General features: G+C 36.2%; 1 protein-coding gene and 1 long non-coding RNA gene across 11 annotated transcripts in view; one reads left to right on the top strand and one right to left on the bottom strand.

Annotated features, from left to right (window-relative positions):
• Positions 1 to 4039, bottom strand: part of LOC135691917 (uncharacterized) — a 38566-nt gene extending 34527 nt beyond the window's left edge. For 6 of the 7 annotated variants that reach the window (XR_016144520.1, XR_016144518.1, XR_016144519.1 and 3 more), the window contains exon 1: positions 3631 to 4039. This is a non-coding gene — a long non-coding RNA (uncharacterized LOC135691917). The remainder of the gene's footprint in view (positions 1 to 3630) is intronic. The other variant, XR_010516804.2, reaches the window with a different exon arrangement.
• LOC135691910 (kinesin-like protein KIF19) overlaps positions 1 to 13434 on the top strand; it is a 36007-nt gene extending 22573 nt beyond the window's left edge. For all 4 annotated transcript variants that reach the window (XM_089112144.1, XM_089112143.1, XM_065209908.2 and 1 more), the window contains 16 exons: positions 330 to 545; positions 2021 to 2128; positions 2389 to 2467; positions 4050 to 4117; positions 4459 to 4581; positions 5065 to 5191; positions 5420 to 5522; positions 6062 to 6139; positions 6314 to 6858; positions 7200 to 7312; positions 8075 to 8120; positions 8296 to 8419; positions 9325 to 9443; positions 10360 to 10698; positions 11237 to 11419; positions 11842 to 13434. In XM_089112144.1, coding sequence (XP_088968270.1) covers positions 330 to 545; positions 2021 to 2128; positions 2389 to 2467; positions 4050 to 4117; positions 4459 to 4581; positions 5065 to 5191; positions 5420 to 5522; positions 6062 to 6139; positions 6314 to 6858; positions 7200 to 7312; positions 8075 to 8120; positions 8296 to 8419; positions 9325 to 9443; positions 10360 to 10698; positions 11237 to 11419; positions 11842 to 12107 — 2637 coding nt within the window. In that variant the 3' untranslated portion in view covers positions 12108 to 13434. The remainder of the gene's footprint in view (positions 1 to 329; positions 546 to 2020; positions 2129 to 2388; positions 2468 to 4049; positions 4118 to 4458; positions 4582 to 5064; positions 5192 to 5419; positions 5523 to 6061; positions 6140 to 6313; positions 6859 to 7199; positions 7313 to 8074; positions 8121 to 8295; positions 8420 to 9324; positions 9444 to 10359; positions 10699 to 11236; positions 11420 to 11841) is intronic.
• Positions 13435 to 14953: the final 1519 nt, after the last annotated feature.

Raw genomic sequence — 14953 nt, 5'->3', positions numbered from 1 at the left:
TTTTACCCGTTCACTGGCATTTTAGGTTATGTAACACATTGGACCAGTGCTTATCAATCAGTGCAGTTGTAGTTTCTTGTAAAGTGACCACTTCACGTGCCTACTCCATCTGTAAAATGAAGAGCTTGCTATTCAATTCGTTTCTTGTGTGCGATTAGCTAGAGCTAGGATTTTACGACTGCGCTTCACTGTGTGGCTAGATATGCTTTTTAATTCGCTGTCTTTCGTTAAAACGTTATTTAGAAGGTCTATTGTATAAAAGTCGTTTTCTCATGTCCTCAAAGCCTCAATTCATACTGTTTATTTTAACATTATTTTTTGTTTTTTAGATTTATAATGAAATGATTCGTGATTTACTGAACCCATCTTCGGGGTACCTCGATTTGAGGGAAGATTCGAAAGGTGTTGTTGTTGCTGGTTTATCAGAAATGACAGCCTCTACGACGAAAGAGGTCATGCAGATGCTGTCAATGGGCAACAAACAGAGGACCTGTGAACCAACAGCAGTTAACAAGACGTCGTCCCGTTCCCATGCTGTCTTACAGGTGCGATAAGCAACTCGTTTGACGGATGTTGCATAGTACACAATTGTTAAAAGCAACCTTAGTTTTTTCTTCAGCATCCAGTTGCTACAGAGTGAATTGCCATTTCCAGTCTAAAAGCTGCTTACAGGCTGCTAAATGATTTATGTGACCAGCCTTGGTTGCTAAGTTGCTATATTCCAGCCATTTTCGAAAGCGAGCCGATCCAATTAAACTCATTTATCTCTTTAAAGTTTATTATTGTTTTCAAAAGTTGCGCTTGTATTCAACATGACCTAGTAAATTCTGTTCACATCACTTATTTAAAAGAGATATTTTTTTATGTTAAAAAAACGAAAATTTCAGTCCCAGGATGCAGGTGGCTTAGTTTTTTGATTGATTTTAGTCTCAAAACTCAGCAACTGAGTTGCTTTTAAAGAAAAGCGTGTATATATGATCATATTCATTCCTCTTCCTGAAGTTTAATTTTCAGTCACAGTCTATATCTTTGCGCCCGCTGGTGTGCTGTGTCAGTTGTCGGAGCCTGCATCCTGCAAATTTTTTTAAAGGAATGCGATGTTGGTTTCCGTTTTCAATGGTTGAATACTTGACTCATCAGTTCTATTCATCACATGAATTCAATTTTTAGGCTAACCTTATGTTGATTAAAACGATTCACCTGCTTTACTTCACACTTCTATAAAGCAAAGAAAAACCGTTTAAAACTGTTCCATGACCTCAGTTTTTCATTGAATGTCATACCCTGGTTTATCATATTACATAATATAAGGTGTCATATTACATAACAATCACCTGGATTGGCTTCACAATTTCCATGGTGATAACAGCACTATTATGTTCGTTAGCTGTTGCTTTTACCAGATATACGGCAATCCTAGCTGACGCTTTTACCTTTAATAAAATTACTTGTTCATTATTTTAATGAAGCGAAAATTAGACAGCCTTCCTTTTCAAAAAGTCATAATAATTTGAGCTGTTGAATGATATTGCAGCTAACTACAAGATCAGTTTTTTTATCATTTTTTGACTGACTGGTTTTAAGTTTTCCTAAACTGGTATCCTTTTTACATGTTCAGTTTTCTTCAGTTATATTTTCTGTATTTGACAATATGAACAGGATATATGTGGGAAAGCTGATTTTCGAGAGAGATGAAACCAAACTTTTAGTAAAAACTTGATTGATGTTTATCTGAAAACTGAAAAATGTCAGTTAAAACTGATAAAAACTACTCATGTTCATCTGTCTTAAGGCCCATGTTTAAGAACCTGTAACTCAATAAATACCCTTCTATCATTTTAAATTTCTTCTGAAGCTTTTAGCCGCTTTACTTTTCCCGTACCTTTGTTGGAAAGCATGTTGAAAAGCCTCTCGTTAATCTCTTAAATTTTCTTCTAAGGTATCCTCTCTTTAACAGCTCTTTCATTAGTACGTTTTTAATTTTTTTATGTACTGATGGTAGCTGTTATTTGCCTTTAAGGTGACAGTGAAGCAGAAAAGTCGCGTTAGAAATATCATGGAAGAAGTCAAAATCGGCAAATTATTTATGATCGATCTTGCAGGATCAGAGCGAGCTGCAAATACACAGGTATACCGCAACAGAACATCTCCAATCGTAAAGTTCTTTCGAAATTTGATGACTTCACTTTTAAATGTTAAATGAATGCTAATTTTCAAAATTGCTATGACGTCACTTTTAAATGTGTAATGAATGCTAGTTTTCAAAATTTCGATGACGTCACTTTTGAATATTAAATGAATGCTAGTTTTCAAAATTACGATGACGTCATTTTTAAATGTTAAATGAATGCTTGTTTTGTAAGTATCTCTAATTTATTTCTGTGTTAGAATCGCGGGAAAAGACTCATCGAAGGCGCTCACATCAATAGATCACTACTGGCTCTTGGAAATTGTATCAATGCTTTATGTGAGTACTGTGACTCTGTTTTGATCACAAAAACTGGTTATCCATTGAAAGTGTAGCATATATTGAATTATGAAAGGTTATCAAGCCAAACTTTAGTTTATGTCGCAAAAGATTACTTATTTTATTTCAGGGTATTTATCTTGATGTCGTGAAATGTTAATGAAATCAAATCGTAGTCCTAATTCCGAAGATAAAGCTGAATTGCAGGGGCGTAGCGTGCGGTGTACACAGCATTCAGATGTACACAGCAGATGTTGGGGTGTACACAGCTTTCAGAACACTCGTCGGTAGAATTAAATTTATAACAAAATATTAATGTAACAAAAAAATTTTTGTCGGTAAAATACTGTTTTGCATCTTTTACACCCCTCCCCCCCAGCGAGAATGGCCACGCGACGCCACTGCTGAATTGTAGCAACCTCGTTGTTTAAGAAAACTCTTACGATTGCCAGCGTACATCTATGTAAAAAAGTATTGTCGAGAATTTGACAGGTGAACATACCGAGCATGTCTAAAGCCTTCAAATACTAACCGTTGATAAAGTAACAGACAATTTCAAAAAGAAACCACATTTTGCCAGGCAAAGTTAACTGTGTTTCGATTTGAAAATTGTTTCATATAATTGGAACGACCTGTTTTTGCCATCCGGCATTCCTCAAACAAGTTTTCGCTTCATGAGCAGTCCATTTTTGTTTATTCGCGTTCTTTCGTTTTAAATTGAATTAAGATCCTCATGGGAAAAGGTACCTTCCAGGAGTTTTTAGGCCAAAAAATGATTTTTAGGCCACTTTAAATACCTGTTTACTCCGATCTTCTTTTTAAAAATGTTCTTACTTTAATAATCTAGCACTGTTGCAAGTTCTACCTTTAGTGTAACTATCTTAAGTGCAATATAAATAACACAAAGATTAAGTAAATCAGGAAAATATCTGAAGCTGAATAATAATGGTATAACTTGGACCCTAAGTTACGTAAAGATACCTGTAGATATAAATAAGCAAAATCTTAACTAAAAGTGTTGGCTCTTATATGCGAGGTTCTACTGTATCCCTTAAAAACTCACGTTAATTATAACGTTAAGAATGAAAACTCGCGAGGCATAATTTTCATGTATCACTGGTTGTTTTCATATATAAATGATCTTATGTCATTTTTAAAAATACCTTGATAATTCGTTCCCATATTTTCCTCCATAAGCCACCCTTTCGTACTGTCCTCTATTACTGGCAAAAACCATAGACTATTTTTTCAGCATTGCCTAAAGACTTACAGTGTCTGTGCTATGAATAATAACATCATTGAATTCCTGGGCCTTTTGCAAGTCGTCCAATATGTTTGCGTAAAGTGATACTCTGAATCTTAAATTTCATCAACCTTCAAGCCACTCCTTGAGACGAGATTTAATGAAGGAGGAGCTTTGAAGCATTGCCATGAACCACAAACCCACACTTTACCTTTCTACCATTGAAAATTCACAAGCCATTGGGAATATGGTATTTGCTCTTGGGAAACCACAGACTAGCGATCTAAATGCATCTTTATATCCGAAAAACAAGTAAGCATTATTTCCTGTCTTTTACAGGTGAAAAAGGAGTACGGGGCTCACAATACATCAACTTTCGAGATAGCAAGCTAACACGACTATTAAAGGTACAGTCACAGCTTTAGCTTTCTTTTTTGCAATGAGATTTTTGCATTAGCCATGTTTTCTCATTTTTGAGGTGGGAGGAAGAGGAGGAGGATGGTTGGAAATGTAAATTTGTAAGAATATTGAAATTTGTCGAAGATGTTCAAAGATTTTTTGCAAGATTGCAGTGATGACTGTTTTCCTGTTGATCAAATTTGTCATCAATGGGATATTAGCTAGTTATGTTCCATCGGACGCTCTAAAGTTGTCCTTTTAACATCCTACAATTTGTAACCTACGCTTATTTATTTGTATTTCTGAGAATATTGTTTAATTTGGGAATATGTGATACTTTTGTTTATAGGATTCTCTTGGAGGTAATTGTCGGACAGTGATGATTGCTCACATCAGCCCGGCGAGCATGTGTTATGAAGAATCAAAGAACACATTGAATTATGCAGACAGGGCGAAGAATATCAAGCTTAAGGTGATTAAAGTTTATAACACCAATTGCTGTGTGCGTGTGCAGCATTTTTATCTTCTGGAGTAATTAAACAACAGTTATCAGCTGTAATAATTTGAAGGAAACGAAAAGATGGAAAGTATATGTTAAGATGTTATGACTTAAGAAAAAGGTCTAACCGTTGTCGCTGGGAGATTCTACTTTGGAACTCTCAGGTTATTTGATTTGCAGAGACTGCTATCTCGTCGATAGTAAAGCTTTTTAAGAAAAGATTAGATTACTTTCTTTTGCTATTTATAAAGAGGCTTCATACCCTACTTCCTGCCTCCCTGAGATCAGTTTTGTAAGAATTCTTTTCCTCCCTTGCCGTTATTACTGTCACAAGTGAAACAGCTAGTTTAGTGTTTCGTGTTAGATATTTTTGTCAATTAAATGAATAAATAAAAGTTAAGACACCTAGCTTTCAAGTAAAGACTTCACTTTACCTAAATGCTTTTTTTTGCAAAGGTCAAAAGAAACCAGTATAATGTGAATTATCACATCGCCCAGTATCAGACGATCATAGCGGAACTGAGGCAAGAGGTTCTACGATTAAAAGCCAAATTAGCTGATAGCGAGCTTAAGTCTCATCAAGGTAGGTGCGATCTCATTTTCACATCGCAGACATGTCTGATCCAAGCGACAATCGTTTTTGTAAAGTGAATTGTATTCATTTTACAATTTGAAAAGCCTCCTTCCTTTTTATTGCAAGGATCCGTCCAAATCAGGTTTGTTTTTATATGCAGAATTGCAAATGAATGGTGCACGATTGAAATCCTCGTTGAATAGCTTGTTTTTACTGTAGTTTATAATTTATCAACAGGCTCAGCAACATCTGCAACATTTCGTGGCTGCAAGGAATCGAAAGTGCTCGAAAAACTTCGCAGTGAACTTGTCGAGAGCTTCCAGGAGCAAATGGAAATACGGTAATTCTCTCTTATTTTCAAATGAAAGTAAACATTTAAATGTTGCCAATATATGATAACATACTACAAGCTGGACCTTGATGATGTGCATTTTGAATGTAAACAGACGTGGATCCAGGTGCCGAAGGCTTGAATCATTGTGTGCTTAGCACTGAAAATACTCACTGTTTACTCACCGTTTTATCGCTGGCATCTCTAATGTAATTTGTCGGTGTATATACAAGCTCTCATCTATATAATATAAAGAGAAGGTATCAATTAGGGTGATCATCTCAATATTACATTTCTTTATGCAAAAGAAAGGCGCTTTGATGCATAGAAAAATGTGAGAGGAAATACTGAATTTTAGAGCACAACATCTTTCTTTTCAAGACCTTAAGATCAGTCATTAGATGTCATCACATAGAAAACAATTTCACGGTGCCCATTTAGGAGGATTTTCAAGTATCTATTGTGTAGCCTTGTGTTACTAAATTTACTATGCTATTCATTTTCACTGGTTACTTTAGCTATAGTTTCAGCATACTTCTTCGTTTAAGGCGGCAGTTAATCGATCTTGAAGATTCTGCGATGCGAATGTCCAGTGAATATTCGCGTCATATGCTGGTTATTGACGAGTAAGTATCCTCTGTCACTACTTTTTTTACCTCACTATGCTTTTGGGTTTGAACTGTATCTTATCATCAATATAAAAAACTGATACCATGCTCAGTATTAGAAAGTATCAAGTTCTATTTTAAGTTCTTGCTCCAGTGGATTGATGCATTTTAATACCATATTTTGTGTTGTAGATGGGAGAGAGACAAGGCAAAGAGGCAAGCAAAACTAGAAATAGAACAACTAGCTTCGAATCCAGAACCAAGAAAGAAACCACAGATAGTTAAGAAAAAGGTTTTATATCGAAAAGCAAAACATGGCACATTTGATGTGGAAAACAAGGACCTAGACACAGAAAAAAATTTACTGCGTTCGTATGACGAGGGCTGGGAACCAGCTGACGTCATCGCTGCTAGAGAAGAAGTGCAGCAGATTTCTCTGAAGGAAAAGGACACGTTTGATCAGAAAAAAGAACTGCAAGATATCTTAGAGGATTTACGCAAAAAACGTGGAGAAATTGAGGATAGTTTACCGAGAAAGATATCTTGTGATGGCCATAGAGAATTGTTAAAGTTATTGTGTAATGTTCATGAACTTGAATTGAAAAATACAGAACTTGAATCGTTAGCTATGTTGAAAGATCATTTAATGCAGCAAAGTGACTTCAATTTGCAAAAACAGGAGGTTAAGCAAAAGTTATGCGATGAGATCATACAGCTTCAAAGAGCATCGCTAGAAGGTAAGATTCATTAGATCTACGGTTAATATTAATCAATCGAAGGATATTGTAGAGATCAGAAGATACTTGATCTTGCTAACGAAGGGTAAGTAACAGTTGATTCAATTGCTGTATGGGACACTTACATAAATATGGTCGGTTACATTGTTTTCACAATGGTTTCCTTAATCTGGAAGAGGCTTTCCCATGTCTACATTGCTCTATTTGATTCAATCTTATCTAGAAATCACCCTTTTATGACCAGGGTATGAAAGAGCCAGCCAATGCCAGTGCATAGTCACCTCTCAATTTTGATTTTCAGATTTGAATTGTAGAAACAAGTTTTTTTCCTTCTGTTTTAGATAACGATATCCAGGCTTCATCTGAGCTTGAAGCACTGTATCAAATCTACCAGCAACAAATATCAGATTCGGATTCAGCGACAAATTATGGTTCGTCAACAGTTCTTCCAAATGTAAGTACAAATGTATTCTTATTCCACGAGCCTCTACTTTCTTGTTTTATACTTAGATGTAAGAACGATTTGTAACTTTCAAAATTGTTATTTGTTTCCTTAAATGACGGTAGGCTCTAGACCAAGCACTTTCCATGTTTACATGCCTTTGTTCTTAGATGAAAAAGTGCAGCTAGCATAAGATAGCGTCAGATTTTTGCTTACAGATTGGCCAACTTTGGTTGACAGATGGCCTGAGCCACTTTAGTATCTGTCGATTGCCTTTAATTTAGATTTATTCGTTATGAAAGTGAAGCCTTAGTTTTCCGGACCCTTGTCAGGCTATATTGACAGCAGTTATAGGGTAGTTTTCATTTACGACATGCTCTGAGGGCAGGAAAACATTTTCTATGAATTTTATTATCTGTTATTTGAAGGTGACCGTTATTAGAAGTTGTCTATGAATTAAGGTTTAACTGTGTCTGCTTTGTCATGTAGAACTTGTTGTTATTCACGATAGTTATTGAGTTCTGGTAGTTATTAAACTATGTCAATATAGGTGAGGTCTTTACCTTTATTGTGTGGAACAGGATCACTGCCTAACGTTTCTGATAATTGCATTAAGCATGACACCTCTGATTGCAACTGAGAACCACCCTATTGGAAATGCCAAAGCGAGCTACATGTAAATGCCTTTTTCGGCATCGAATACTGTATAACAGATAGGTTAGCAGTGATTTTCCTTATGAGAGATTTTTATATTGATTACCTTTGCTCCTTTAGGCTATTGGCGGCAAGAACCAAGATGTCAAATTTGGAAATACGCCAGGTAAAATAATTATAGTTGCAATCGCCATTTTGAATAAGGCAAAATTCAAAACTTAACAGATATTTTAGAGTTTTTTACTAAATACAAGTGTAATTCTGATATGATTGGCAAGCGGCGTAATTTTATAGCAAATTGATCGCAAAAAAGCTGTGACATTTTGATGTATATTTTTTAGGCACAAGTTCCGTTCCGTCATTAACAACGGTTATGGAAGATCGATTGTCGAATACGAGACCAGAGGGTAGGAATACAAGGAAGCGCTGGATTGAAAGCGTCTCTGATATCGAGGCTGATGATGGGTGAGCTTAAATTCTTGCAATCTGCTTTCTTCGATAATGCACCCTGAAATGAAAAGTGTTTGATTCTAATTTGTTTTCTATACTGATTTATCTTTAAATTTGAAAAGAACGTCAATGGATGTTAAGCTAGGGTCAGTCGAAAACTCTTTCATCGGAATAAAACTGCGCTTCTGATCTTGTCCTCAGTTTTCCCACTGCAATCTCTACTTGTGAATCTAAGATTTTCGAGAGTCAACCGGCATCTGTCTCAAGTGAAAACTCAAGCCCCTGTCCAGCAATTTTATGCAACCTTTTACATCTAAGTAAAGTATTAGCAATTGAATAAAACATAAAAACGTTGCCATTATGGTAGTAAGTACTGTTTTGGTAGTAAGTATTGCAACAGAAACATTGCAACACCTCTCTGGCATACTAAAATTAATGAAGGAGCATCGAAAATATTGCAAGAGGGTGCCAAAAACACTCGTGATGTAGCAGATGCTGCTTCTCCTATCACGTTGCCTCTGCAGAAGCGCATGTGGCGTAATAATTCTGGCGAAATCGAGGTTAATACGGCTCTTGTCTTTCTGATGCAAACATGAATGGAGAGGAGCGTTCTCTGATTAGCTAATAACTATATATTTTATGAGATGAAAAACCTATGCGTTAATCCAATATCCAGTGGTGTAGTGCTATCAAAATAACATGGGGGCTCTTGCCCAAAATGTTGCGAAAAACAATAGCAAAAGTAGTGATCTGCCAATTTTCAGCATCAACAAGGGGGGCTCAGCCCTGCTCTACACCCCTGCCAATATCGTATATTGGTGGAATATTGCTGATCTTGACTGGTTATTTGTATCACATGATGTTTGCAACATAAGGAGTATTGAAAGGAAAGGATATTACTGGTATCATTGCATTTTTAGGTCACGTCGCGACTTTTCGATAGCAGAGGGAGGACTGGCAAACGGCAAGATTGCAGTGCCATCACTCATACGGCAGGATACTTCAACAACATTCACATTGGATGACGATAGAAGCGCAGGTAAGATTCAAAATTCAGGTCATAAAATAGCGTTTTTACATAGAATACTGCTAGACTAGCTATGGCAAGAACCGTGCCATGTTTTTACCTTACTTTCGTTTGCATGGAGAGAAAAGGACTGGACACAAATCTGCATAACAGGGGCTTTGCTCTTAGTTGAAGCAAAGTGAGAAAATTTTATCACTGTGAACCCCAAATACAATCCGAAACCTAGGTTATTTCTTTAATCTCAAGGATAGCTAAAACTTTTCTAATTAACTTTTTACTGAGTGTTCTTATGTGCACTAAATTGTTCGATATTATGTTACCAAAGAGTAGATTTGATAAAAAAAGAGAAGATTAAATAAAAACACACCTCGCATTGGTATTCTTTAGTTTGATTCAACGAATTGATGAAACGATTTGCTAAGGGAGAAGTGCAGGGATAAACTGATTTTTTCAAGGACACAATCCACCAAAATCTCTTATGAAAAATACTGTTTACCGGTCTGTCATTAAGCGCTCGATGCCATATAGGCAGGGCTGTAGGTACTATTTGGTGTATAGAACTGGGCGGTTTTAGGTTGCTCCTCCGAATTTCATGCTTAATGCGCTCATCAGGTAACGGTTCTTATTAGAATAAGTGGATGAGGAAATAATAACCCATTTTTGTTGGTGTTTCGTGACGCAACGATTTTGCTTTAGCAGATTGACAAACTATGATAGTTAGCATTCAAGCCAGCAGTCAATGATTTGAACTCTTAAGCCAAACCAAAATGGGTCCAAATCATCGAACATTCGACCAATCGAAGTTGGCCTGAATAGGGATGATTATGAACGAACGAATATCGTTTATTGATGAAGTAAAAGTCTAGTTATCAAGCAGTCCAATTGTTGAACTTTTACTGTAGCTTACGGGATCTCAATTCCTTTTCAGTTGAGGATCTCACTGTAGTAAAACCGCATATAAGGAGACACAGAGCGAAGAAGCAGTCAGTCCATGGTGCAGCGAGTGATAACGAAGTAGTAATAAGGCATCACCGCAAAACGGGAAAAGACACTTACATAGGAAAAACTGCATCAGATATGAAACTGAGAAATAAAAAGTTAATTTCAAAGAGATTTGCTCATACTTCTAACAGTATGAATGATTTATCCGCGATTAAAACGCCAAAAAATGACAACAGCAGCACTGAGGATTTGCATAAAATTGATAGCATCGAAGAAAGACAGCAAAGGCCGAGACAGAGGTCAAGCTCACTGGACATGGGAAGAGGTAACTTGTGTCAATTATTGTTTGTTGGTTTTTTTATCAAAAGAGTGATGGCACGAGAAATTTATCTTTTGGCGTCAAAAATATTTTTAGAATTTTTGAGCGTGGACTATTTAAGCCGAGAAACATCATGAAATATATCATAGCTTTTAACTATCTTTGCAGATTTTGCATCTAAATATTTCATGATACTCTTTCTGGCTACCCTACATCCTCAAATTGCCTCCTTTTTTGAATAAGCCCCCATTTTCAAATTAGAAATTGTTATTAAGCCCCCACCCTCGAATAAACCTCCCCCTTAACGTGGGTCTTTTACATGATTTTAGCCTATAATGATGCATATATCGGAAAAAGGAAGATTTAAGCAAATGAAGTATTTTCACAATTTTTTGCTGTCTACACCTTTTTGCAGAATGTTTTGTTTCTCAGCAACTGAACGAACTATCATTGATTAAACCCTTCATGGGGAATATTCCATGGCTCTGTTGAAGTCCTAGAAACAATCAGCGAATAGAATCTAATAATCTGAATATCTTTGTAGAAAAACTTCGTCTTCGCATGGCTGCTGTGGAAAAGAAAACACGAAAACAGCTAACGAAAAAACCTAGCGATTCAAACATACCCATACCAAGGCTGAGGCGGAAGAAGATTTCAATGGACGAGTTATCCGTTGTCACTGTCGATTCTAAGATAAACCACAAGCAATCACCCCACCGGGATAAAGGTAACACTGATTTCAAAACCACTTTTAACCGTATTAACCTGCCTATGGATCAGTTCATCCTAAACGTAAAAACTGAACATTTTTAAACGCAATTAGACTGTTATCTTTAGGGCTCTCTTCAGTTTGCAATCAGTTTGCAATCAGTTTGCAATCAGTTTGCAATCAGTTTGCAATCAGTTTGCAATCAGTTTGCAATCAGGATGCTATAATTGTGAACACCTTGGTTTCAAAGAAAAATTGCAATACAACGTCAGACAATGTTAGTCTATACAGGACGCTACCCAGCCCATGTTTTGGCGTTCCTCGACTTAGTAGTAATTCCTTTCGCCTATTTAATAGTTCTGATTCACCTCATGTGTCAATTTTGATTCAACCAATTTTATAATAAAAGCTTATTTGTACAACCCCTTTCTCGCTTACAGATGATTTTAGGAATATTCCTCACCACGCAACCCCGACGTACGTGTCGCAAACCGGTGCCAACAGTACCCCGACTGCCAGGGCCTCTTTGCATCGCAAACAGCAGAAGGCACTTCATATTGACAGAGTGGCATTTGGTGGGATCATCCCAGTGCAATCAAAACCAAAGCTTAATAGAAAGTCAAAAGAAGGACTTAGCGATAGCTTGGCTGTCAGCGGATTCTCAGTTGTTCCCAAGCAAACGAGGCCAGGCCATAAGCGGTTTTAGTATCAACATGCCTGTTTTAGAGCCTGGACAATCATCAAGAAATAATTTTCTAGCAAAGATAGAGTTATTTGCATATCTTATTTGTGGGTTTCTAATTTCTTTGTATGGCATAGAAGTTTCAAATTCAACGCGCTGACATGAAAAGACAAAACTTTAGTTCCAAAGACAGTTCTTCAAGCTTTAGACCCTTTGTGGTTTCTTTGGTAACCCAAGTTTTTTAGCATTTTGAAGATGTCAATTTTTCCAAAGAAGGAATTTAGACAGAGCCATATATATATATATTGAAAATTACAAGCAAATAAACGAGAAAGGTAATATAAACATCATTAAACTACTTCTACCAATGAAAATACCAATGCTACCCAGGAAAACTTTTCATGGCCAAATCTATGCCACAGAGAATGTTTATAATGCGGGAAAATTCTAATGAAATATTTAATTTTTCTTTCTCTGAATAAATTATTCTATTTTGTATGATGTTCTTCTACATTCTATTTGTATATATCGAGTAGTTGTTACATATTGTGTCTGGAAAGCTGAAGTGGAGTCCAGTGTAGTTTTCACTCAGCGAATTTTCATAGTATTGGTAGATGTAAAGTTAGCTTAAAGCATTTTAAATTTGATAGAAAACGCACAGAAGAATCAGCTCGTTTGGCAGGCAGCCTGGAAAGGCGCTTAACTAACTCTTGTTGCCATCAAACATCTTGCTAAATTGTTTTCAGAGCCAAAACCACAGTCTTATCGCAACACATCTCCTTTTGAAAGTATTTCAAAACAAGTATAATATTTCGCTCTCAGACATGTTTATCTTCAGCACAGTTACACAGGACTTGCAACAAAGCTATTATTCGTCAAAAGTTCTATTGAAAGAAGTTTGAATTCGCAAAAGGTTACACGCAAATTTAATGTTAATAGAATGAAGTTGATTGTTTCTACGTTATGACACAACCATTAAACAGTTTCCTTGACATTTAGTTGCACGCTTAATGAATTTTTTATGATCTCTTAAAATATATTTATAGACTTACTGGATGTACCAATTGAGTGGAATGTCGAATTAAGCACAGTACCTAACATTAAAATCAATTTTGGAAGTAGTATTTTTAAGATGATTGTAGTTGACTATACACAGCAGTTTTGAAGTCATTTTTAGAATTTAATTTTTCTGTTTTTGATTGACCCGAGACTCTGTAAACAATCTTAACATAATGCTAACGATTGCGATGCAAGTAACGTTACTTGCCATTAATTTTGATAAAAAGCAGTAATTTTACTACAGTTTAACGAAAACTTTGTAGGTTGATAACGAGGTTGATCCAGAACATAAGCCAGATCTCTATTTCTGTCTTTGATCTCAAATAATATTGCAGACAGATGTTTTGCTCAATGTCTTTCACAATATGTCACAAAGTATAAGAAACGTGACTTCAATCAGTATATCTGGAGATGCTGGGTCAGGCTAGTAATCACTTTTTTACGTAGAGACCCGGCTGTGAATTTCTCAAAGTCTTAATGTTGCCCTGCATGAAATCGCGTGTCAAGCAGTTCTTCAAAATGTTTTACAACCTACACATCGTAAAACGAAACCAATTTTGCCTTGTTTTTAGCCAGAAAGAGCCCATATGTTTAATAAGTCGATTGGTTTTTCAATTAAACAAGTAAAGCTTCATATACTTTGATCTCACCTTTTCAACAAATGAAACAGTAATATTGTACCTAACTCAAACTCCTGTCAATAATTAGTGAAGCCACCACATTTCTGTTTAACATACTTTTTATCATGTTTGTTGAGTAACTTTTTCTTTAGGCTCGCGGCACTGATTGGTCAACTATACCGGTCTTGTGCTTGCGTTTCTCTGATTGGCCTATTTCGATCCACAACTGGATATATATTTTTCCATCGTGTTTTTTCGGAACCTATTCTGACGTTTTATGCTCTGAGGAGTGTCAGACGAAAAAGCTTTTAGCATGTCGTAAAATGTTTGCTTTTTCAAAGCCATTTTCAAATTTTGTACCGCAAAAAAATTGTTCAAACTTTAACATACTTTGAATCGGGTAAGGAGAGCCAAAACAAAGAAAATTTACGCGCGAAATTAAAAATTTATAGCCTCTTTTTTAGTTGGTATTTTTAGGGAAAAGTCTCAGGAGCCCATAGCTAAGCCCTTACAAAGGAAAGTGAGGAGGTATTTGGCAGAGAGGGGGGAAAGATCAAGCTTGTTTTTTCTCTGGTAGATTTAGAGAGTCAACTGAGGTGGTTCAAGTGAAAAAAAAATATATATAAATAAATTTTTATATAATGAATTTCTTTTAAGTTAGCAAAGATTATTTGAAGAATTTGTGACGTTATGGTCCACCGAGCCGGATATTGACAGAATTCTGTCACAGAAGACAGAAGTCTTCCAAAATCGCATCTCAGCTGAGATTTTGATATTTTCCAACGCCCATTTACACTTTATCACATTTTCTCCTCCTTGCGCTGACTAAGGAGAGAATCAAAAGGATGTTTAAAGAAAGGAGAAGCCTTCAAATTTGGACACAGCTTTTGAGTCAAACCAATGAAAACGTGCTAGGTAGCAAGCAAGTATAGTCTAACAGTTACCTGTCCCCCCTTTCAAAGTTGGTTCATGTGTACTCTTATGGCAGAGGTATCAACATTTAACCGGAGGAAGGGTATGAAATCCCAGCACTGTTAGTCAGGATAGGTTGTAAATCAAGAGACGGATCTAGCGTGAACCAGGGCAAATCAAAAGACTAGCAAAAAACCAGAAGTAATTTCTAAAGAAGAAAAGCGTGATTCCAAATTTTTGCAAAATACTGTCGCCATCTCAACGTTTTCATTAAAAAAG

Source organism: Rhopilema esculentum, chromosome 13 (assembly GCF_057945365.1).
Source record: "Rhopilema esculentum isolate cy_ngs chromosome 13, ASM5794536v1, whole genome shotgun sequence".
In the NCBI taxonomy this organism is placed as follows: domain Eukaryota; kingdom Metazoa; phylum Cnidaria; class Scyphozoa; order Rhizostomeae; family Rhizostomatidae; genus Rhopilema; species Rhopilema esculentum.
Note: the sequence above shows the minus strand (reverse complement) of the source record. Positions and strands in the feature narration are given on the sequence as shown.